Here is a 25,974-nt window from a genome sequence, read left to right as displayed (position 1 = left end):
TAACCTGCAATCGTGGATTCCAGATGTCTCAAACAGAATGTGTTTCTGTAAACCTATAACTTAATACTTCTGGCAAGCCAAGATATTTCAGTACACTTCACAAAAGATGTTAGCTGTTCAGTAGTGGAGATTGCAATGACAGTTCAATGTTAGATAGCAAAGAAAAGCAAACAGCTTCTCAGCTTTAATGTAAAGGAGAATCCTAATTTGTTTAAGAAGTCTGTATGTATCTAAAACAAACTGTCACATTAGATACAGATGACAGACCTGACAGGAATAGATGGCTTCAACTGACACGTTAATACAACAAAGGTTGAGTAAGTGAAGAAAGGTAATTTAAACCAAAATTCTGAAGAGCAGCACTTTGAGTCTGTTGAATCTTAATGTTAGTGCAGCTGAGCTAAAAGTAGAGTTATGTGATTGCTCCATCTGGTGCCAGAGATATTTCCTAGCAGCAGTAGCTATTTGCACCGGTTGAATTCTTGACTGAACATGCCAGACTAGGAATGGTATATGGCTGAAATAAAGATGGGAAACAGATCTTGTCAAAGATGGTGAGAAGAAAGGAGGAGGGCTGGGGATGTATTGTGGACCATATTTCTTCAGAGGTAGAAAAGAGATCTATAAACTGTGACATGCTAAAAAAAATGCAGGCTAATTCTTTAAAAATACTTGAGAATATAGAAAGTCAATTATAATTTTGGTTTGCTGGTATTTATTTTAAAAGTGTTAACAAAAACTAATTGTTTTGGCAAATGTTCTAATATCAAGGTATAACATTTTTATAAAGGATATCAAACAGAAATAAAGCTGGCCATTCAACATTAAGCTGTGCAGAGATGATGCTCACAAGAACCTATTGGGAATGACATGACTTTCAGTAGTGCTTCTCTTGCGTATTTCCACAATTGCTTTGAGTCTTGTAGGATCAAAATCCTGGTCTATTATCTATATGCATGGTTTTTATTAAACAAGAACGGGGCTGCATCATCTGATCCTTCAGCCACTAGTTGTATAGTGCTGCAGCTTAGCTGATCAAAAGAGCTCTTCCTATTTAAAGTGTCATGTGAAGAGATCAATGTGTCATCTTTTGGCTAGCTTCAGCAGTATTAGATAGCCACAAGGATGTCAGGAATATGAAAGAAGCTTTTGTTTGCAGGAATGAAATAACATTAAAGAATTCTAATCTAAATACCTTTTTTTGACTGCCTTTAAATAGATACATGTATCCTTTTGAAGATGCATAAGTAAAGTACAATTTCCCCTTGAAATGTGCTATTGCAGCAACTCCCAATGGTTATAATTGGAATTATATGCACAGATTGAGAGGAAAGTAGAGCAGTACACTAATTTTCTTTTGAGTATTGTGATTTCTTGCTCTAATTTTGTTCCACATATTAATTTAATTTATCTTCTACCAAAAAGCACCTTTGACTACCTCACGTATTCTCTCTTTGCTAATCTGTCTCCCTTGGGCTACTTCTAATATTCCAAATTCTGGAGTTGATTCAACCATCAACAACACGAATACGGCACTGATACTGTGTTGATTGTATTGGTATCTATTTTTGAATTACATGAGACATCAGGAAAAGCTGTCTTGAATGTTACTTCAGTAGCATAAAGAGGGAGACGTCTGATGTTTGTACTTGAAAAGGTGTTGCTCCTCTTCCTCTGGGAACACCATGAGGATTTTGTATTCCCAGGACAGTATGAGGGTGTTCTAAATGGTCTGTCACAGCACTACTTTATCCTGTGTCTGTGAGCAGGATGGGGATGGCAGTTTAACAATTGCTGGTCTCTGCTTCTTCCAACAAAGGCTGACATGATCTTCAACTGTCCTGAAATATGAAATGCGTGAACAGACTGCAGCTATGTCCCTTCTCAAGGCAACATTTCTGTGCTCCATGTTGAAACAGTATTTATGAATCAAAACTGCAGTTCCAATACAGATAGAGTTTGGTCTTTCAAATACCATGGGAAATAGCTGACTTGTTTTTGAACACTGGATAGCTCTGCTTATAAGTAAATTTGATGAATACATGTCAGGACTTTCCTAAGAAGTAATGTTGGTTATTTTCTGTTTGTATTCATGCCAAATTATGTTTGGTTCTGTGGGAGCCCTCCCCCTCCTTCTTCCTTCCTCAAGGTGGCCTGGAAGGGAATGGACTCCACATTGGTCATTTACTTTGATGTTTAATAGCAGCCTTTTGGGGCTATTAAATGCCAAGTCATGAATGTGGCTCAATTTAGGGTTAAGATTAAGATCTACGTGAGGCCTGTCCAACTAAAGACTTCTTGCAATAAGAGATGAATGGTGGATAGGTTAGGAGGAGTGTTTAAAGAATGTAACTTTTACAATTGCCCCAAACTCACTCAGGGTTACCTCTGTGCTTGTTAAATAGCAGAAGTGACACCTCAGGTTTGCATTTATTTACCCGGTTTGATGCTTCTCTTTACTTTTGACTGGGGCTCAGTTCAGTACCTTAAAGATTTTGTACTCTCAAGCAATCAGTAGTACTAGAAATGTGTCTAGGAATACTTTCTGGTAGATGGGGTTGAGTATTTCTTTCAGGTTTGAGTCTTGGTCCTGTGATCTGTATGTTGGTGGGACCTTAAGGTGACAACTGTAGCATGTGGTACACAAGACTTTATTAAATGCTAAATCCATTCATAAAGTAAAATCAGTACAGAGTGCACATTGGTACCTGTGCCTGGAAGATTACTTGCTTTCTCTCAAGTAGAAATGACCTAAAATGGCACCAGTAGATGCAGAGTGAATCTGTTTGGGTTTTGTATTTAACCCTGAAGAGTCATTTTGTGATTTGAGTGGAGAACAGAAAAATTTATTTCAGTAATACTTTGATGAAGTACTTGGGCTCCAACCTTTCAGGTTGATTTGATGTTTGTCTCATAGCTTAGTGAGGTGTTGTTTGTCTAGATTAGCTTACGGTAGCATCTCTTTGTGATCTTAGAGAAATAAGATTTCTTACAGAGGGAACTGTATTATATCTGAATTCTGATTTAGTGCCAGAGCCATTTGCAAGAAAACAATTTTCTAAATATTACCAAAAAACTATGCAAACTAGTACTGACAGATGGCTGTAAGATAGACATTAAAATGGTCCACTTTAACAGTTTATATTGGATTTGGTTGCTGTTGTTGTGTTTAGATTAATAAAAGGAAAGCAAATGACAAAATTCATGCATTTTGAAATGTAGGCAATACTGGTGTATAATGAAATCAAACATACATTATATACTCCATTATTTCATGTCGATCTTTGTTATAAACTTTAGGTTGGTACTGAGAAAATAAATACAAATAAACACATTCCTTGGCAAATACCTAGAGCTTACATAGCAATGTTGTGATGAAGCTGCTTCTTTTCTTTTCCTGTCTTCCCCCCCATGAAAAGTCAACACCATAGCCTTAAAACTCCAAAATTTTTGTTCTGCTTTGTTCCTTTAGTTTTCTCTCTTGAGACAATTGTGGTCATAGCTTATTTTCTCTTGTTTTCAGTAGAAGGGAAGTATCTTCCCCATATGAAAGTCCATATGAAAACAAAAATAGATCTCACTTAGAGCAGTAGAAGGAAAATTTGGGGTGGTAGAGCCTGTTCTTTTTCTCACTGATATTATAATATGACAACTATAAGATAAGAATTCATGATCTCCACACTTGTTAATTATGGAAAAATGAGGTGTCTTAGTTTCTTCTGCTGCTATTAATTATTCTATTATGAATTACTGATTCTGTTACGATTTTTGTTAAAATTATTAATAGGAAATTAATATTAGATTCTTACCAATATTGTGATTTGTTGCCTTTATAATTATTTCTGGAGTACTTTAACTATGTTTACAAGATAAAATTAGTAAAATATTAAAAAATCAGTTTTTGAGAAACATTCTTATTTTTTGAAACGTTATTTGACAGACAAGAGTAGTAGAAACTGAATAATGAAAATAATTGTAAATTTAAAATATAATGCCATCATTGGCCAAAACAGGGGAAAAAAAAATCCCTGGAAATAACTCATTGATAATTTGATATTGTTTTCCCAGGTTGACCTACACTTCATGAAAAAGATACCTCCTGGAGCTGAAGCATCAAACATCTTAGTTGGTGAACTGGAGTTCCTGGACCGTGCAGTTGTTGCTTTTGTTAGGTTATCTCCTGCAGTGCTGCTTACAGGACTAGCTGAAGTTCCAATTCCAACTAGGTACAGTTAGATTTATGTGTCTTTTTGTTTTTCTAAGTATCTTGTGGAGACAGGGTGATGTCACCTTCAGTGAGTTTCACCATGTATTGGGTTATGAAATTTGCCACCTGCCCTTTAAATTATACATATGTATATTCAGAAACATGCTGTTAGTGTGCGAAGAAAATAATTCCTTGCAGAAGTAGAAAAGATAGCTTGTCAGGCTACAAAACAGAATTTATCCTATACAAACAGGTAATACTGCAGATGAAATACTGGGAAGCTGAAGCAGCAGCAAAGCAATGTCGTAGACTATTTCATCTGGAACTGAAACTACTTGTGTGATACTGCAGAATTATGTCCAGAAGAAAAAAAATGATACAGGAAATAATTAAAGGGAAAAAAAACTTTGTGATTTGATTAACTAGGGATAGCAAATGGATGAAAAATATGCTGTAAATACTATGCTCCTCTAAAATTTACTTTGTAGATACTTGCATGAAAGTGAATGTGACTTTTGACCATAAATTTTTATTAGATTTTCTTTTTCTTAGTTGAAACCTTGTCTAATAAAGTACTTTGGCTTTGAGAACAATTTATAAGGAATTATTGTCATGTCTAAAATAGACTTCGGAGCCCAATATGAAGCTTTTAAGTAGATCTGCAGATACGTTGTTTCCTGCTGGGGCTGATTTGGTTCAGAATTCCAGTCTGATTCTCCCATGTCTGAGCTCACTGGCTTAACTGTTAAGCAGGCTTTCAGTTTTTGTTTGGTTTTTATTTTTTTGTCTGCATATATTCTGTCTCTTTCTCCTTCCCTCTTTTGTTTCTGTAAAAGTAGAATTCTAGCAGACGACAGTACTGTATTCCAGTTGTTCATGGCATTCATCTAGAATATGAAATACTGAGACTCAAATCCTTGCTCCTAGTCAGATAGTATAAGTATAGTATAAAATAATTAGTATAAAATAATAAGTATAGTATAGTATAATAAGTATAGTATATTTAGTGTATATTTAGTATATATTTAAGTGTATAGTATAATATAAATATAGTATAAATTTTGCTTTAATTTGTAGTTACGTTGGATATGACTTTTTTCATCTTCTCTGATTCATGCATGTGTATAAGGGACATTGAGAGACTTAGCTTTGAAAAAACTTCTAAAGCCTTTCTCCATTTCTCCATTACCTCTCCCAACCTCCCACCAAAAAAAAAAAAAAGGGGCAAAAAAACAAACAAATTAAAACAAGGCAGATGTCTTGATTTTTGGCCTAAAGAAAATTAAAGAATGAAAAATTAAGAAAACTATTTTCTGTGAAAAGTTTGGTTTTAAAATAATTTAATAATGTTAAACAGTCAATTTTTTTTTTTTTTTTTGCATTTCAGCAAACCTGGAAATTATTTCGTTTGAACATATCCTGTGCATTTTAGAGAACACCAAGCCCAGAGTAGAGGCTATCTAGAGCCTTCTTAATGGGAGGAAAAAATGATTTTAAAATTATTTTTATTCAGAGGTAATTTCACTACCCTGATATTGCAATAATACTACCATGTAATAAAGTAATAAAATTTAACAGAAACAATAAAGTAATTGGTTCTGTTAAATTAAGAGAACTAACATTAAATTTATGTTAAAGTTTTCTGTATTTAGATTATAACTGCATATATTTATTATGTAAGATAAGGTTTGTTATGTAAGGAGGTTTTGGTAGTCTCAATCAAGTCTGACTGTGAAGCTTATGATATATTTCTGGAAGTTATTTTCACATTTTTTCTAACTAGAGCTTCATGTTTAAATATGTGTGTGAGGATCTTGAAGGAGATTATAAATAATATTTCATAGAATGGCTTGGGTTGAAAGGGACCTCAAAGATCGTCCAGTTCCAACTGCCCTGCCACGGGCAGGGATGCCACCCACTAGATCAGGTTGCCCAAAGCCCCATCCAGCCTGGCCTTGAGCACCTCCAGGGACGGGGAATCCACAACTTCTTTTGGCAGCTTGTTCCAGTGCCTCACCACCCTCCGTGTGAAGAATTTCCTCCTCACATCTAATCTAAATCTCCCCTATTTATCCAGTCGCCGGGGATTTTGCCTGACTGCCATGACTTTTGAAATATGACATAGAATGTTTTGGCAACTACGTCAGCCAGTTCCCTCAGGGTCCTGGGATGCATGTTATTGGGCCCCATAAACTTGTATCTGTGTTTGACAGAGTTTCTTCTAGTCCAATTTTAAATAAGTATTTCTGTAATGTATATAGTTACTTGCATTCATCTGCCTTATACAGTATTTTTATTTAACTTGCAGATTTTTGTTTATTCTTCTTGGACCGTTGGGTAAAGGGCAACAATACCATGAGATTGGAAGATCAATTGCAACACTAATGACGGACGAGGTATTTTTATTCATGAGTTGGCTTTAGTCATTTTGTACTGACTGAAGAGGTATAATAGGGAACCTTGTGGTGACTGAAGAGGTGTAATAGGGAACCTGCAATATGTAATTGTCTGGTTGAAATCATGCACAAATAGATTTTAAGTTCATTTCATCGGCCTATAACCGCCCAGATTATGCTGTCATAAGGAGGTAACAAAATGAGAGACAAGAGTAACATGCAAGGGTATCTTCACTGAGAAGATTCCATTTTACACAGTTAATGTCCAGTGGTATAATTGAGTTTTAAATTCCTTGGAATATTTAGCACCAATTTAGCTGAAACTGGTATGGAAACTATGTACCAGATTTTCTAGTCAGTCGGAGCTGAGATTTCAATTTCAGAAGTCTAGGGGCCATTGTGAAGTATTTTATGGGTATTCCTCTCCCTATCTCTTTTTCTTCCCACGTACAGTTCTTTGTTTTTCACAGGTGTTCCATGATGTTGCGTACAAAGCGAAAGATCGCAATGACTTGGTGTCCGGAATTGATGAGTTTCTTGATCAAGTTACAGTTCTTCCTCCTGGAGAATGGGACCCAACAATTCGAATAGAGCCACCTAAAAATGTTCCCTCTCAGGTTTGTACATTGTAAAAAGTACTTTTAAAGGTTGTGATGAAATGAAGTTCTGCTGAGTAGTATTAAGTCTCATTAATTTAGCATTTAGCAAAATCACTATATAGGCATTTTGCATTCTTTCTGTTGGTTACTTTGCTTAAAGAGAACTGTTGTCTTGAAAACGTAGTATAGTGATGACAATCTATGCAGTTCAGTACTAGGTTTCTCCTGAATCAAGACAGATGGATCTAAAGGTCTTAAATTGAGGAGTAAGTGGTCATAAGTGTCTTTGATCATCACAAACAGCCATGGTTTGCTTTTGTTCTAAGCTTATAGTATCCTAGTTTTCTGAAACAAAAAAAAACAAACACAAATCCCAAATATTCCATTGCATGTGAGTGTATGTCCTTCTACAGGTGCAGTTTTCCTCAGAAGATGATTCAAACAAGCAGAAAAGGTTATGAAAAAGGAATCCCTTTTTTCTTGATGGCTTTTTTATAGTATGACATGACTGTGTTTAATTACTCAGCATGGATTGTTACTGAACAGTGACTGTTCACAAAGCTTTTCCATCATTTATCTATTCTCCTATTCTTTGACGACAGTTGTAATCCATTTTGAATTTTGCTGTGTATTTCAGACATATAGTGTAAGATTTGTTACTCATAGTTCTTGTCAATAGATGCTGCTGGTTATGCTAAGTTGCTAGTGAAGTCAAAATGCAATGACCAGATAAGAGTAAGAAATGATCAAAGCAGTCCGGCATGCTGCTCTTAAAAATGCTTTCTGATAACAGGATTTTCTTTGATCAATTCTTTAAATTTCTTTTAGGTCACAGTTCCTTCTACTATTTCTGGTTACAGAACTGTTTATGAAGAGGTTATGCTGATGAATCTAACAATAAAATTTAAATGTTTAGTCTTTCAACTCTCAAAGTCTATTTCCTTTGCCAAAATTGTGTTTGGTTGTAAAGAGCTAAGAAAAGTATCTTTTCCTTCTGATAGGAGAAGCGTAAGATCCCAGGAGTGCCAAATGGGACTGCAGCCCATGGCGATCCAGAACAACCTGGAGGGCACTCTGGACCAGAATTGCAACGCACTGGAAAGTTAGTGAAAATATATTCCAAATTTTAAGTGTACTAACTGGTATACTTTCAAAGACATAATAATGGTCTAATTCCCACTTAAGAAGTGACTGGCTTGGCATATGATTTTTTTTTTGAGGCCTTATTCCTGATTTGCATACCATGTAGTTGAAAAAGATAATACTTGCTAATTTGTAGAGAGGGCAAGAGGAATTAAATTTTCACATTGTATTTACTGCAAGCTCCTTTCTTGATTATTTATAAAGGTCAGACTGCTGTTAAACTCAGTTAACATTTCTGATTTCTGTTTGAAGGAAAAGTTGGAAATGGTCTTGTCACATATATTATGAATGCTTACAACTATTTTGTTGTTGAATTTTCTGGGTTGTGCAGTAGCACTTTTTTTTGGCCTCGGTAAGGCCTGGTATATGAGACTATAGTTCCTGTGGTGCCTACAACATACACACATCTGAGGGAAGAATTTGTTCCAAGGAATACTTATATTCTCTTGTCTAATATTGTGTGGTGTAAGCCCATCAGCTATCAGGAGTTACCTTAGTGCAGCATCATCATGCTGGTAGCTGTACATTAGACATTTCCTTTTCTTTGCTGCCTCTTGATAATTAACTGTCGTTCCTACCTACACAAGGCTAAACATTCAGATGCAGTGTTGCTGTACACAGTGCAGCAGAGGTGCGTAATGGTCAGTCTGTCTGTATGTCATTCTCCTTCTGGTGAATCTGTTATTGCAGGCTTGAAGGATCATTTTAGTATTTAGGAGCAGGTAACACTTTGTCTCCCCACTTTACCTCAGCACCATCTGATACGGTGTGCATATGAGAAAAAGAGCATTGTGGGATATTTGTTTTAACTTTGTTGTTTATTGTAATGGACTGTCTGTTCCTAAATATTTGATCATATTTAGCGTAGCGTAAATGACAAAATATGACAATTCTTGTCCTTGGAAAGTTATGGCCTAGATTTAATTCTGTTACCAAGTGTATGTAGGAAGAGGTTCTCAAATAAAGAATGTGATGTGCTCTACATGTAGAAGTGTGGGCAAATGGGCACTATAGTAGCTCTCTCATTAAAGAAATGCAAAGAATTATTTCACAAAAATACTAGAGTTGTATGCGTGGGAGCTAACAACTGTTCAGAAGTTGGGTCTGGGTGATTACATGAAAATCTTAAAAACAGAACCATGCAAATTATTTTGTTTTAAAAACAATTTCTTATTTTGTTTTAAAAACACTTTCCTGGTTAAAGCTACCAGAACAGAGTTCCCAGAAACTTTCTTCTGGGGAAGGATGAATTATAAGGGGATGTATCATTTGATTAAGGGAGCATAGCTTCTCTGCAGCTACTAAGGAATATTATGGAAAAAAGTTCAGTAAACTTTTTTCATTAATTTTCTCTCTTTTATTTTTTAGATTTTTTGGAGGATTGATTTTAGATATAAAAAGAAAAGCTCCGTTCTTCTGGAGTGACTTCAGGGATGCTCTCAGTCTACAGTGTCTGGCATCGTTTTTATTTCTCTACTGTGCTTGCATGTCTCCTGTCATCACATTTGGTGGTCTACTAGGAGAAGCAACTGAAGGTCGTATAGTATGTGTTAAATCTGAACTTTCAAAGCAAACTTACACTTGTAGGTTTGTGGTTAGTATTTTTTTATTATTACTGTTGTTGCATGAGGGCACAACCTTTAAAATACTTGTGTTTCAATGTTTGGAAGATGACAAATCAATACGTTGCTAAAAGAACCTGTTTGAAAATTTATAGACACTTCAATCTGTATCATTTTCAGAGTGCAATAGAATCGCTGTTTGGAGCATCCATGACTGGAATTGCCTACTCTCTCTTTGGTGGACAGCCCCTCACAATACTTGGCAGCACAGGACCGGTATTAGTGTTTGAGAAGATCTTATTCAAATTTTGCAAGTAAGTGGAGTAGAGCTATTTAAAATTTCAAACATATTTTTAAATGAAATGGCTAAGAGTGTATGACCAAATAACATTTATGGAATCCTTATATGCAAGGTAAAGACTTACTCCACTGACTTATTTGTATGCAAACTTGTTTGAGATGGGTGAGATCATGATATGCATCATTGCTAAGGTGTTTTTGGGTAAAATTAGAAACATTGATCACCAAATTCCAACATCTGAAGAAATAAGATCAGGAGTTTGTTTTGGAGTGGACTGCTTACACTTTTGGAGACTGAAAATTATTCAGTGACTGTAAGAAGTGTATTGTTGGTAATGCAAAAAGGGTGGGTTGGTTCTGCTCCCCGTCATCCTACCTGCTCCCTGCCTTCCCTCTGCTGCCCCCCAGGCTGTATCCAAAATAAACACATCCCTAGGAAAAACGATTTTGGACCTGCCTCTTCTACATCTAGGAAACTGTGGCTGTACAGAAGTTAAACTGTGTTTATTTATTTTTTCTTTAGAGAGTATGGATTGTCCTATCTTTCTCTGAGAGCTAGCATTGGACTGTGGACTGCAATCCTGTGCATCATCCTTGTTGCAACTGATGCAAGCTCCCTAGTCTGTTATATTACACGGTTTACTGAAGAAGCTTTTGCTTCTCTTATCTGCATCATTTTCATTTATGAGGCCTTAGAGAAGCTATTTCATCTCAGTGAGACATACCCAATCAACATGCATAATGATTTGGATCTTCTGACTAAATACTCGTAAGTACGATTTCTTCTCTTACCACTGGGGTATTTTCATAGGAGACGATCTTTCTGATGTCTAGTGCACAGCAGGAAAAGTTTTCAATAGTTGTGAACTTAACATGTAGAAGCCATTGAGTTAGACATGATTATGGCACATGGAAGCAGTCATTACTAGAGGTATCAAACTCTAATCTTAAGTAAAAAATATCTTGACTTGGAGTTTTGGAAAGGTTACATGTGTGAAAGTTGGGAGTCCTACAATAAAACAGAGTCTCGGAGCAACCTCAGCTTTAGTTTTTTGTTTACATTTTTATTTAATCAGGTGCAACTCAATGAACTCTTAGTATAACTTTGTACTGGTGCTTCATAATATTTTATTGAGCGTTCAGGCATATTTTTATATCATATTTACCTGTTTTTTTCTTCAAATTGAAATATTGACCTATATAAAAATTTGATGTACCTCCCTTTATTTTAGCCTCCATGGCAGCTAAGGTTCAAGCTCCGAGAACTGGAGAGGATTCAGAGTTGTTAGGTGCTTCTCAGAAGTGATTGATTTTGTCATAATCAATTTGTTCTTAATAAGATTTTTAATATGACTCCATTTAAGCACCCGTACTTTACTATGTTTGACAAGGTTTGACAAGTGTTTTTTGATTAGGAGTGTTAATAAAGGACAAGATCCTAATCTGGTTTGAGGCCAATTAAGCCTGGTCACCCCAGCAACTAAAATGTCATTAAAAAGCATTTTCAGAGAAGATCCGCCCCCAGAAATGTCTTTGTTATTCCACTGAACCCATTTGAACCCTCTGCATGAGCAGGGTGGGGCCCAAAAGAAACAATGCTTGAACAGTGCCACGTCTTCTGTTCAGTGGAAAAACAGGAGTGTCTCAACTAAATGTCTCATTTGCATTTTAAGCTGAGAAAAACAAAACACAGCAACAGAGAAAATAATTGAGCTTTGTGTATGTTGTCATCACTAGTAAAACAGGTAGTAAAACTTGAATCTGAATGTGCATACCTTAATACACAGAACAAGTTAAAATATAGAAACTGTTGTTAGTTCTGCTGTGACATGCTCTGTCATTATGCTGAAAAAATAGTATTTTTCTCTGAGTTTAATTGGTAGACAAAGAAATACTAGTTTGAAGAGAAGGCAGTAAACATCAAGAATAGACCATGAATGCAGTTAGATTATATCCTGATCTCATTTAACTTAATGAAGTTGATATTTTACTCTAAAGAGCCTTATATAGGACAGTATTTGTGGATTTTCTTTTCCTATACCACTTCAAAGTAGTTGTGTCAAAGGGAAACAGAATATGATGTTCTCATATTGTTTTGACAAACAGATGTTGAAATACTATACAAAGACAAAATTTTATTCAGAAACCATTTAGCAGGCAGAGCTTAGATGTTAAAATACGTAATGAAAAACAAAAATGGGGATATTATGTATCTGTGGTAAGCTGAGTTTATTTGCTTTTAGCTGCAAATCTATTTGAGATTTCAGAAAGTTAAATTAACAGTCTTGCTTGGTATAGTGGTACAGTGATAGGTATCTCTATATTTTATGATAAAGTTTTATCATTCTCCTCCTTACATTTAAAATCAATGTATTTGTTTTTGTTTAAAATCCCATTCACTAATCAGAATGCCAAAATGATTTTTGCTGGGTGCTGTTTACTCACTGCCTGTCTTTAGTAACTGTCTTCATTGAATACAGAACATGCAGAGCATACACACACACAAGAAAGAAAAAAAAAAGGGGGGGGGGGGGAAGGCAGCAATTGTTACCCTCCAATTAAAGCTATTGACCTGTCCTATAGTGTTGGAATACCAGCACAAAAGTCTTAGAGCTTTCCAAATGCAATTACTGAAGGACAAGCATCTTCCAGATGTTTGTTGACTACTGCCTGATGATTTCAGGCAAATACAGAATCACAGAATCACATATCATGATAAAAATTGTATGATAAAATGGTCATGTACAATTATTTATAGGGTCATCATTTCATACATATATTCTCAGTTACTCATTCACTCTGAATAGTGCAAATAAATTGACTTTTCAGCTCTTACATTATATTTCACTTACGGCATCTGTTGTATCTTCTACTTGCAGCAACAGCCTATTTATTACTAATAACATGACCATGGCAACTGACCCCTCTAATGTCAAAACAAGTAGCTCTAGGCATAGTTATAGGCAGCATAGTTCTTAAGAGATGTGGCTTATATATTTTTTACATTAAACCTGGTTGTTGGAGACATCAGTATGCATATTGATTATCTTGCATCTAATTCACTGTCTGCTCTGCTGTCTAAGAGCCCATCTGCTTGTTCCAAGGATCTGTGCACTGAACATTGCGAAGTGGTAATTCCAGCCTCTTCTGTTCCCTCCCCTCCCCTTCACCATAGTTTGTCTTAGTTCTTCAGAACTGGCCCCAAAAGATTGGGAGAGCTGAAAGATATGCTGTGTTGGAGCAACTGCACCTCAGCTCTCCAAATTACCAGTGCATTCACAAAAGGCTGGGTGCATCCTGAACTCGGCAAGTCTGCAGCACAGATATGTGCACATTACTCTGTCCAGACACGTTGTCCATTTGCCCAGGACGTGAAGGTATCTCAATTATCATTTGCATGTGATCATCACAAGACAAAAAAAATAATCAAATTTCAGAAATTCCTGAGTAAAAAAGACCTGTCAGTGGAAATGTCGATATAACTGTACCTGTATTGCTGAGGCTAATATCTGATTTTTGCAAGTCATGTATCGTCCTTGAAAAACTGAATTTTACATTCCTTGATATATTTGGAGTGTGTGAACACCCAGCAAATTAACTGTCTCTGTGATATACAATGTTTTGTAGTGGCAGTGATGATTCATCTAGGTAATACTGTGATTTTTTTTCCCCTTTCTTTAAATACTGTGGGAAAGAAACAAACAAAAAAAAACTTTTGAGGGAAATAAAATTCTAATTAACAAAAATCATAGAATTTACATTGTTACATGATTGCTTTTTCATTCAGATAGCAAGTCCAGTTTTCTCAAATGTTATAATAATGGAGTGGTTTGGGTTGGAAGCGGCTTTAAAGATCATCTAATTCCATCCCCCCTGCCATGGGCAGGGACACCTTCTGCTAGACCAGATTGCTCAAAGCTCCATCCAACTTGGCCTTGAACACTTCCAGGGGTGGGTTATCCACAGCTTCTGTGGGCAGCCTGTTCCAGTCCTTCACTCTCATAGTAAAGAATTTCTTCCCAACATCTATTTGAAACCTACCTTTTTTTTAGTTTAAAACCTTTACTACTTGTCCTATCCCTGACAAAGAGTCCCTCCCCAGCTTTCCTGTAGGCCCCCCTGAGGTACTAGAAGACTGCTATAAGGTCTCTGTGGAGCCCTGTGGTGCAGAGTCAGAGAAGCTTACTGGCAGAGCTTGAAACCTTACGGAGTTTGAAAATAAAAGCATTATGGTTTTTAAAAATTCTGTGCTTAATACTTTCTTTGGGTTCAAGAATTTTTAAATGGTTGCCTGATTTATTTAAATCATTCCAAAAGTACTCAACCTATTTGGACCGAGACATTATGAAGGTAAAACAAGTATACAACTTTTCGAAAAAGAAGTTAGTTAAAATACAAACAGTCTGGAATATGATTTCAAAATAACATTCAGTGAAAACAAACATTCAGTCTAGCAAATCAGTCAGCACCATATTTCAGTTATGTTACAGGGGCATTTTTCCTAGGTTTCAGAGCTATATTCCTTCAATTTTCATCTGAAAAAAAGCCATCATAGTCCATTTGCTTCCAGGTAAATGGAAAGACCTCCTCATCTCTATCTTCCTTTCTTCAAGGAAAAATCTCTCACTTCATTCCATATTCCAAAGGCCAGCAGTGTTTTCTTAATAGTCTGGTTCCTTCAGCACACATTGCCAGGAGGAGTTCAAGGGACTGATTTCATTTCCCTCACTGTTAAAACTGATTTTCCCTTTTCAACATATTTGTAAACGTTTTCATCTGGTACCGGCCTTTCCCATCCACCCAGTTTACCAGTGAAGAAGGGTGCAGAAAGTTACTGTTGCTGCTATGGTTCCTTCTACATAGACAGCCAGGAACAGCTTCAGCTTACCCTCAGGACCTGTTTGAATGACTCTAAAGGTCTTTATCAATTCCAGAAAGATCCATAAGTTTCAGAAGGATCTTACTAGAAGACAAGTAAGCTCAAAAACTTACTTGAAGTAAAAATCTCAGTTTTGTGGACTTGAATTTGCGGACTTTCATGAGAAATGAGAAGCTTTTTTCTGCAGCATCTGACTGCAGTCCTTCTATTTGTAGTTCAAATGGGTAGCAGATTTGGACTGAAACTGGTCCTGTCCTTAAAGGACCAGCATACTCTGTTACAGAAGCTAATTAGTATCTGCTGTTTTGCTAATTAAAACAGCTGTTTGCATTTTTTTTATCTTCGGGGATTTTAAAGACAAGTTTTTAATTGTTAGTAAAGCCTTGGCAGTTCTTTAATTAGCAATGGATGAACTTCAAAAGGTTGAGCAACTCATTTCTCTTCGGATGCTTTGCCAAAGCTTATGTAAATCTTTATCTCGAATCTGCAATTCTGTACTAGAAAACTCAGGTTATACTGTAAAATTCCTGTTTTCTGTATTCTCACTGTTGTCTACTAAAAACAAAAGAAGTTAAATAGGTCAGGGTAATGTATATATTTGAAGCTTTGGTCTAAGCTGTGGCCTAGCCTTCTCCCTTATTAGGCCTTTCTAAGGATGCTCTGATGTCCGTAGGTAGTTGGTTTGCATCCCAGTATTGGTGCCTTTGTCTTGGTGAAGAAACGACTTTGACTCAGGAAAAGTCATTGGCGTGCTGTTAGTATCATCCTTTGGAGTACTAGAAAGACAAAATATCATTTTAAATGGTTTGTATTTCAAACAGATTGTAACCATATTTCAAGTGAGAAAGACGTATTTTGGGTGGGTTTGACTTCTGTCATAAACAATCTCCACCGCAGGAGTTTGATATAAAAGACTCTACTACATGTATCTCCTCTTACATTTAAGAGCATAGAAGTCACTACTAGTATCTCCCATAATAAACCTTAGAAGACTATAAAAAGAGCATTTAGAACAGATTTGTTTTATTTTTTATTAAATTGCACATACCCAAATATTTGAAAATCAGTTCAAAGTCCTCCTAAAAGTGTTCTTATTTACTATTTTACCACTTTAGGTAGAATATATTAATTTGTTACAGAATCCTATCAAATTCAAAAAGACAAAAGTATCTTTTGTTGCATGATCTAATGAGCGTATAACTAGTCCTGATGCACTTTTTACTCTTTTTCTTTGTTATGCTTGTTTGTTACTCCGCATTAAAATGTTGGCTATGATCCTCAGATGATCTTTCAGGAAAATCTGTTTTTCTTAAAGTTAAAGTTCTGTCTTTAGACTATAGGTAATTAGGCATTTAGGAACTAGATCAAAAAAAGGACAAATGCAACCTGATTTTCAGTGTGCTGCTGCGGTGCAGTTTTTTTCTTTTTAAAATGCATGGTTTTAAAGGAATTTAAATACAGTAGCTGTAGTGTTTGTTAAATGAAATACACATATTTTTTGGTCTGGGCTTTCTGTTTTTTCTTTCTTGGTCTTTTTTTTTTCTTTTTTTTTCTGTGACCTTTTTGTATTTGTCATGCCATTAGCATTTGTAGGTTGGCATAGCAACTCTTTTATTTCTGCATTCTCCTCCTCCTGCTTTTTCCTACTCCCATAGCAAATATATCTCCAGTTAGTGAATTCTGTCTGTAACACCGATGCACATCAGTTTTAATGTATACGTTAAATATTGCTAGGAAAGGAGAACTCTGCTACTGAGTGGATTGAAAATAGAGGTTCTCAAAAGGAAAACTAAATGAACATCCATGATGAAAGTAATGAGATTTAGAAAACAATCCAGTATTCTTTAAAAGACCAACATTTTAAGAAAGTTATCTGTGAATACAGAAAATATATTATTTCTCTGAGTGAGGTTCAGATCTTGGGACTTTATATACCTTCTGTTTTTTATCAATCCTTTTTTTCAGAGAGGTGGATTCGTGTTGTTTTTAATATTCTTTACCAGAAGTTACTCAATTATTAACAGATTACATTGAATAATTTTAAAGTGATTTCTTGGCATAGTAATATGCATATTACAATCTGTCTTGGTATTGACATGCACTTAAGAATTAGGAGTAGAAAATCCCACTCTGATGTAATTAAGGAGCCAAGATCATGTCAATCTCAGTATCTTTTGCAGGCTACAGAAACCATTGCTTCTAGAAGTCATTGTGAAGATCAGCTTTGTGCATACCACTATCTGCACAAACAAGCTTTAAATCTTTCAATATATATATATATGTGTATATATATATATATTGAATATATTGATATTAATCAAATACATTATTACTGGATGCAAATTACATTCTTCTATGCTTTGTATTCCTTGAGTTGCAGGTGGAATGAGTAGTCACTAATGATCAGCGCATGGTATTCTCATTGGGATCCCAAACATACAGTTGAATTCCAGTTCATGTAATGATTTCTTTGTAGGCAGATATGAATATAGATTTTCTTCCCCCATTTGTACATTTTTTCCCCTACAATTAAGTAACTGTGCCATATCCTCTGTTTCTTCCCCTAAGAATGTCCCTCTTCTTCCCAGAACCATGCAACTGCCATCATCAAGTTTAAGTGCTGGTTCCCTTCTGCTTCCTGGCAAACCCTGGAATCTAGAAATAATTTTGCTTTATTCTAGGACTTCCCTATCTCTATTCAACCTGACTGACTCATTTTATTTTCTCCTTCTGTTGAGTCCAGTAAGTGCTCACCTAGCTTCATTCTTTCCTATTCCCTATCCCCTCTGCTTTGGAATAGGATCTCTGTGTTAAGCAATTCTGCATGGCAATCAGCTGGTCTATACAATGTCGTCTTAATCTAGAAAAGTTTATGTACAGTCCTTGTATTACTTTTATAGTACATTTGTGTATTGGTACGCTACACTTGAATGATCAAAAATTAATGTTAATCTGACCATATAGCTTGTGAATCTCTTCTCAGGTATAAGTGTTTTATTTTTTTAACTTTGGAAGTGGGATTAGATTACAACCTAGAACTGTTTCTGAGTGAAAGCTTTCAGTTGAATAATGAAAATGAGAAATGTCCCACATAATAACACAGATTTTCTTCAAGATAAACTCTCTCTATAGCAGTTACATACCATAACATTGCTAAGAATGCATGGACTGCATTCTGCACCTGGCAGCTAATAAAGACCAGTCTTTATGAGTGACAGACAAGTTTAACAAAACTACAATATAATTATAAATCTGTTTTCTAGACCTTCCCCTTGGGAGAACAATGTTCTCCTTCTTAGGAGCTATCCAAAGAAACCCAATTCTTTGTGATTTGTTCACTGTGACACCAGCCCCCCCCCCCCCCCCCCCCCGATATATTTATATAGATATATTTATGTGTATATGAATTTGTTGTGCTTCTGAGTGCATTATCTAGATACTTTTACATTTTTTTTTCTCCTCAACTTCACCAACCATGCTATATAGACTTCCAAATTTGTAGAATATACTTAGATGCCTACTGATGTTCGTGATCCTCAGAGAGGGGCTACTTAACTTAATGACTCAATGGTCTAATTCAGGATGGCAGATCTCATTAATAAATGAAGAAAAAAATTTCATCTTGCCGTGACAGCTGTGCCTTGAAAGGATTTCATGATACTGAGAATAGAACTCAACTGACAAGTCCATTTCCCATCAGTATTAATTATTTTGCTTCCAGTTTCTTCTCCACTGAGACCTTGGTTTCATCGTTATGAATGTTGACATGAGAAGGAGTATGGTAAATATAATGCCAGGGATATACAGGTGTTGTACATACGGGACAGCAGAGGAGATGAAGTCTATGATGCTGTTGTCTCTTTTTGTGTAGCAGCTGGACAAACAGAAGGACTCTTCAAGTGCTCGTAAGAGTCACATGAAAACAGTATATTTGGAGACAACCTAAACATGCGTGGCATTCTGATACTGCTGGGCTTTCCTTCAGCCTTGTAAATACAATGTTAGCAATGCTTATGCATATGTGGTAATGCATTACTTTTAAAATGAAATTAGTGATGTTATCTTCAGTTTCCTATGATGTTCTTACTCTGTTATGTTATCAATGCACAGCATACGCATAGAGCATAGTCTGCTTCTTAGGGGAAAAGCTTCTTACTCTTTACCAAATATGTTTTCTGATATTTAGTGAGACATACTGTTTAACCAAGCACATTTTGTAACTTGTCATAGTTGCCTGCTTTTTTTTTTTATATAATAAATATTCATATCAAGTAAATCTCATTCTCTATATTAAGTGAGCCCAAAAGAGATTTTTCCCTTCCAGGAAGGGGAAATAGTGTGTTAGCTAATCATGAAGAAGCTCCAGTAGCACCTTTTATAGAGCAGAGCCTTATCTAGTATTATTAGGTGTAGTTTTTAGTATGTACATGCTGGAAATATAGGAACTCTAAAACAGAACCCTATGACTTGCATAAAATCATTAGTGGGAATAAAATCATTAGTGGGAAGTGTTTCCCAGCCTTGAAAAGAACATACTGTAAAATGGCAGTTGCCTAGGGATGAGTGGCCATGAGGCTTCCAAAGGAGCTGCACCATGTAAGTGTTTTTTATTTACTCACAAAAACACCATGCAAGACTCTTGTTCAGAGCTCTTACATTGTCTGTAATGGCAGCTGAATGGGCTCACACCATGCTGCACTGCGTGGGGAGGAGGGTGTGCTCAACGGAGCTTCATAAGCACACGGAGAATGAGCTTGAAGAATTGGGGATGAGAGGTAGAAATTAGGGATTCTCCCACCAGACTTACGTTAATTTTGATCAAGTAAATAGGCCTAGGGAATACGTTTCTTATTTTGTAGTAAAAAGGTACACTCAGGATTGAGTGTTTTAGTACAGAACCTTTCACCCGACTGGTTGCTGAGCAGCAGTGATTTTATTGCTGATAAAAGGGGGGAACAACTTTACATATAAAACAATGTGTTTCTAATTTACCAACCCATATTCTCTTTCCCTTTGTCCCAAGGAAGAGGGATCATACAGACAAGTCTTTTCAGTGCTAATAGGGTTAGTAATGACTGTTCCTTTTGGGGAACACTGATAGTAATTTGAGGTGTCCTGAAGCTGCTGTTGTCAAACCCTAGCTCTGCTTGTTGAAAACAGAACAAGATGCAGAAAATGTCATGCACAGTGAAGTTATGATGGTTGTCCAAAGTTAATGAAACTTAAGAAAAAAATCAGCAGATTGGCAGCAGAGTTTTTTTATTATTATTATTATTATTTTTTACTTTAGTGATGCCTATGCTTTTGCCACCACAACTAATGTCGTATTCTTCCCTGCCTATGTTCTAGACATGAAAAAAGCAATTTCTTCCTAGTCATGATGAAAAAGAATCGAGTCCTTCCGTATCTTTTGGCATAGCAAAGGTGATTGCTGGCTTGTTATCACCAATAGGCATGGGACTATACTGCTTAGTTGCTACTGTATTTGGAGCGGAGTATGTTGCTTAGAAAATGTACTACTAGATGTATGTACAGTCTCTTGCTCATTGGTAACAGCATAAACTCCACATACATCTCCTGCAGTGGGCAAGTGCCTAGCACCTTAAACAATTTAAAAAGGATTTAAGCACATTTGAACCTTCAAGAAGCAACACAATTTTACTTAATTCCACTTTCTGAATAATAATTTATCAAGAAAATAGAAAGATGTGTTAGTGGTTAATAATTCAGCGTATTTTACTTTTTCTCCTGAGAGCTGACCTCTCTGTTAGAGTAAAAATGATGATGAAAGAGACTAAAAGTTTTAAGAGATGAAAGTAGAAAGCCTTATTTCTCTAATGTGAGTTCCTTCTTGTAGGTCAGTTGTTTTGGGAAATAGTCATCATTGTAGCAATTACATCTCTTATGAAATGTCACATTTTGGTAGTTGCTCTTTTATGTTCTGGCACTGAATGGTACCTCCAGTTGTGTTTTCTGGGCTGGAGAGGGATTGTCATTCCATCTTCCATTTCTGTGATCCTAAACAAAGATCTACTCTGACTTTAATTTTACCTCTTTCGGTAGAAAGCAGGATCTGATCTTTACAGTTAGGGCCTAATTCTGCACCCATTCAATTGCAAAAGCTGGGTGCAGGGTAAAGTTTTTGGTCTGTATGGGCAGAGTTTGCACAAGTCACTTTCTGAAGGATGATCTGCCATCAGTAAATGCCAACAAAACTTGGTACAGGCCAGACTCAAATGCTGTGAAGAAGGAAAGTGGTATTGATCTAGCAATAAACAGGGTGATGATCTCATCCGAAGGTGAATTACTTGAGCTGTATTGAACTATGCCTTCAATTGTCAGGCTTTTGAGTTTAAGGAAATAGAAAATTGTGGCTTCTCTAACTTCTAAATGGAACTTTGCAGTTTGCAGTACGTGTAGTTGTACTGTATAGTGTTGGTGACATGCACAGTCTTCCCTTCTAGTGAGAAAGTGACTGTGATTGAACAGCCCACATCACCTTGGCCTACTGTAATCAAATTCCAATGGGCCATCGCCCAGCGTCTGGCCAGTCTGCGATCAGCGATGGACCACAGGGGGCAGGGAGCTCCTGTGCTCCCAGGAAACAATCGTAACCTGAAATAGCCACACTTGTATTGTTGCATGAGTGTCAAATACTCCCTTGCAGTAGCATAGACATCCCATTTATTGACTTTATTATGCTACCTTAACTCACTGTTATTGATGTGCTTCATTTAATTATTTTGTAATATTTTAAACATGCATTGAACACGCATTCATTTTGCACTTGAGGCCTGATCCAAAGCATATTGTCTATTTGAAAGATCCAGTCTACTTCAATGACTTTTGGCTCAGGCCCTCTATTTTTCTGAATGCCATTGCTTTTCTTTTTTTTTTTCTTTTTTCCTTTTGTTCATGGGCTGTAAGACTTTTTTCTTTCTCTTATAAATAGCTGCATTTATAATAAAAGCAAGGACTTGCACAAAGATAACCTGCATCTCTTCCTCTCTGTATATTAAATGCAGCTGTTTTGTCACATGTATAGTATTGTAATGGAAATACAATAGCACTATTCTGTACTCATAATGTAGATGGCAGAATTCCATGTACAGAAAATATCACAGTTTTATGTAGGAATCATCATCCTTGTTTTGTGGAAAGATAAACGTCCACAGAGAAAACTGATGGCTTAGCTAAGTGAATAAAGCGATACTCTGCTAGAATTGGAATGCAAATGTGTGCTTAATGGCTCTCTACTGTACAGTTAGATTTTATTTTGTACCCAGCTACTCCTGACACTTTTATCAGAAAAAGGAGTACAGAATTTATTTGCAGCTATCATAAGCAAGTTAAAATATGAGCAGGATAGATAGTACTATAGATTTTTGAAGTAGGATTAATTTGAAGAGAACTGCAAAGCACAGTTGACGTCTCGGAACCTACAGAGTATCCTGCAGATTTTGAAGTCTTTGTCAAAGAAAAAGCCTCCCACAGTTGCTTCAGAGGCTTTAAAGACTTAATTTTTGTTTTAAATTGCCTTTTTGAAGTACTGTCCTCCCACACTGCCTCTTCACCTTTATGTATGTTAAAATACACAATTCAGAACGAAAAGTATGCTTTTAAAGTAGCTGTGGGGAGAGGAAAAACAACAGACACAAAAGTTCCCAGAGCCTTTGGTGCTGGTGATCTTGCAGAGATCAGTTGACCAGGCACTTTGTCCGTTTTTCACGCAAAGGCATTCTGGTAAAGAAAAAGAAACAGAATGCAGACAGTTTGCATTTCAGAAATGTGTCAGCCCTGGAACTGTGCATAGTGTCTAATCCCATGTAGGGAAGTACTGGTACATGGGAGTGGAACAGGACTGGCACATTCTCAGTGTTAAAAACTGTGCTCAAAAGTATCAATAGAATAGGAGGAAAATAGATGGAAAAACATGCTGTGGACAGTGGTTTAAATAAGTCACGTTACATACTGTATATGCGTATGCACCTCACAGCAAATTTTGCTCTAGTAATAGCACTAGCTACTGAACTACAAATTGCTTTAAAGCATGCATTTACTGAATTCATTTAAACTAAGATTATATGGCAAAGTAGAGCACGATTTTAATATGTCATAAAGTTGATAATTTGGATTTGTATCAGATACATCTTTTATTATTAAAGAAAAGATACTGTTTTGTCTTTTCAGATGCAATTGTGTGGAACCAGAACATCCTAGCAATAAAACCTTACAGTACTGGCAGGACTACAATATATCTGCATCTGACGTGCCATGGGGGAACCTAACTGTGTCGGTAAGTGAAATATTGGAACTTAGTAAATAAAAGTATAAGCATAAATAAGCATTTTATCTATTCTTAAGCAGCATATATATATATAGGAAAAATACTATGTTTTTTTCTGATCCTACTTGTTCAAATAAAACATATAATATACTTAACAAAAGTTAACATAGACTTCGTAGAATTCTCTCTTTTTGTAAACATTTTGGTAGATCATTATGCAGTCTTTGATAGTACACATTAAAGCAAGTATGTGCATTTTGTGCCCTGCTTTGGAAACTCCTTGACACACTAGCACAAGAGTTTGACTGAGATTAAGTCTAAACATGTCAAATGATAACGGGTTTGTCCTAAATTCTGCCAGATGGCAAAACCAAAGTTCCCTTGTGTAGAAAGACTCTAGAAGCATTTATTTCCCCTAAAACATTCTTCCAGCTGTTCACGCTATAAAGGAAAGGAGGGGAAGAAATTCTGTAAAGCTCCTGTTCAGTGGCCAAATTTCTTACCTAGGTCTTCAGTCTTACGGATGTCTTAGTTATGCAAATTATTTTACTGGGAACAAGGACAGGAAAAAGCTACAAACAGTTTGGTTTAGCTCACATGGATAAGTTGTTTCTAAATGGTACACTTTCCTACATTTAAAGGATTTACTATTTCAGATTTTACTTCTTTAAAGCAACCTTTGCAACCTGATGAAAATGGCATATTGTGATCTAGCCAACAGTTTTCTCACAAAGATATCATTTCATTACAAAGCAAAAGAGAATTGAGTGAAAAAGGCATAAAGCTAAAGGTTCAAAAAATAAACGAGAATTAACCCCATCGTAAGCACAACCAAATGAAGCGCTTAAATCCCAATCCATCTTGACCACCTCCCACAGATTTTTTCCTTCAAAGGCAGGAATGCAGAAGAACTGGTGTCTTTCTATCATGAATAAGCAAGAGCACTCTTCCATGGCTGTCAATATCTTGATAGCAAGGACTTCTCCTCAACTCTGTTGGTGTAGCAACAGCAGAGAGAAAGTTGAGGACTGCTGGCCTGAGGGATTCCAGCAATCCAGAATGAATATTCTCAAAACTGCAGCACACTCAAAGAGCATCTGTGCAGGGGCAGACTCCTCCTCTCACTTTCTCAGATCTCTGACAGTGTTTTTCAGAGTACATTTGCAGCTGAGGAGATTTAAAATAACAGATTTTGTTTTAACTATAAATGTAAAAGACCAGCTGCATTATATAAAACCCTTCAAAACTTCTAAAAACCTTATTACCAAAATTTGAGTTTACATGCGTAGCAGTATAACTGACCAACTTTTCCTGTGAATCCCTATAATTGTCAAAGAAATATCCAAGTTTTTTCATACTTTCATGTGTTTATTTCTTCCAAGCATCGTCAGGAAACTTCAATTCTCCTATGCTATAGAAATGCAATAAAAGATTATACCTAGTTGTCTATAAAAATTTGGTCAGTTTTACCCCCACTGTCTTTTCTGCTGCTCAGTTCTTTTTGTTGTTTCTTTTGTAATGTTTCTTTTCTGATGTATAAGTTCTAAGTTTTGAAGATCTAGGTTGGTCAGGAAAGACAAACACTTCTTCTTAAAAACCTACAGTAAGACCCAGTAAGAACAACTTTTTTTTTTTTTTTCTGTCTAGGACAAACTAAGCATGATCAGAGTTTTTATTCTGATGGTGACAAAGTCCTTTCAGTAGGTGCGTAGGTGCCTCTTCTTACACAAGGAACGTGTGTTATGCCAACGTCAAGGTCTAGCTCAGGCCAGGATAAGTCTTCTGTTTGATGTCCCAAAATCTTGAGAATTTCCTGTTAAATATTTCCTGAAATATTTTTTTCCCAGCTAACACCTCAATTTCATCAGTCAAAAGTACATCACATTTATCCTAGGTATACTATTAGAGGAAAAAAAAAAAAAAAAGTTTTTCACTCCTTAGTCTCATGGCCTTTGAATAGAAACTGTTTTTTTCAAGCCAGCATTTGTTCAAAGACAAAGTTTCTCATAACATGGCAAGCCGCAGTATTGTGTTGTGCATCTGATGAGCCAGTGACCCAGTTCATTTGAAACAAAAAGATCCTAATCCGTCAGGATATGGCTGTATGCAATCTCTGATTCTTGGTGCTGTGGTTTTTTGTCTTAATATGCATGGAGGGTTTGGGGAAGGAGAAGGAAAGGATTGCAAGTCCAGAGCTTGTAGCTCCTATTTTTATAGCTACACTCTATTTCACTGCTTGTTAAAAAGTCTTGTTAAGACGAAGAAGTATGATTTTTAACAGCTAAGGATGCTACTGGAGAATTATCAGACATGTTTTCTACTGCACAGTTGATCTTAAATTATATTGGAAAAAAATAATACAGATTTTGGGTTCTGATACATTTTACCTGATCACATTTTAAAGCAAAAGATAATTTGTGGAATGTGCCGCCCCCATGTGGTATTAAATGTATTGGTGTCCTTTTAGGTTAATACCGTACATTCCAAGTAGCTTTTCCTCGCTTGACCTGTGAAGTTAAAAGTCAATTCTTGAGAATGAAGCAGGAATTCAGGAGCAGCCTTTCTCTTGGTTATTTTCAAACTTTCCTTTCTTGGAAGGAA

At 36.2% G+C, this 25,974-nt stretch overlaps 1 protein-coding gene across 21 annotated transcripts in view; it reads left to right on the top strand.

Annotated features, from left to right (window-relative positions):
- Nucleotides 1-25,974, top strand: part of SLC4A10 (solute carrier family 4 member 10) — a 169,170-nt gene that overhangs the window by 122,660 nt on the left and 20,536 nt on the right. For all 21 annotated transcript variants that reach the window (XR_013954003.1, XM_080601209.1, XM_080601196.1 and 18 more), the window contains 8 exons: nt 4,069-4,226; nt 6,516-6,603; nt 7,074-7,220; nt 8,204-8,304; nt 9,714-9,888; nt 10,088-10,221; nt 10,731-10,976; nt 23,277-23,382. Coding sequence is in view for 20 of the 21 variants with exons in the window: in XM_080601209.1 (XP_080457335.1) it covers nt 4,069-4,226; nt 6,516-6,603; nt 7,074-7,220; nt 8,204-8,304; nt 9,714-9,888; nt 10,088-10,221; nt 10,731-10,976; nt 23,277-23,382 (1,155 nt within the window). In the remaining variant the exon portion in view is untranslated. The remainder of the gene's footprint in view (nt 1-4,068; nt 4,227-6,515; nt 6,604-7,073; nt 7,221-8,203; nt 8,305-9,713; nt 9,889-10,087; nt 10,222-10,730; nt 10,977-23,276; nt 23,383-25,974) is intronic.

Source organism: Anser brachyrhynchus (genome assembly GCF_964034855.1).
Source record: "Anser brachyrhynchus genome assembly, chromosome: 7".
Classification (NCBI taxonomy): domain Eukaryota; kingdom Metazoa; phylum Chordata; class Aves; order Anseriformes; family Anatidae; genus Anser; species Anser brachyrhynchus.
This window is presented reverse-complemented; position numbering and strand designations above follow the sequence as displayed.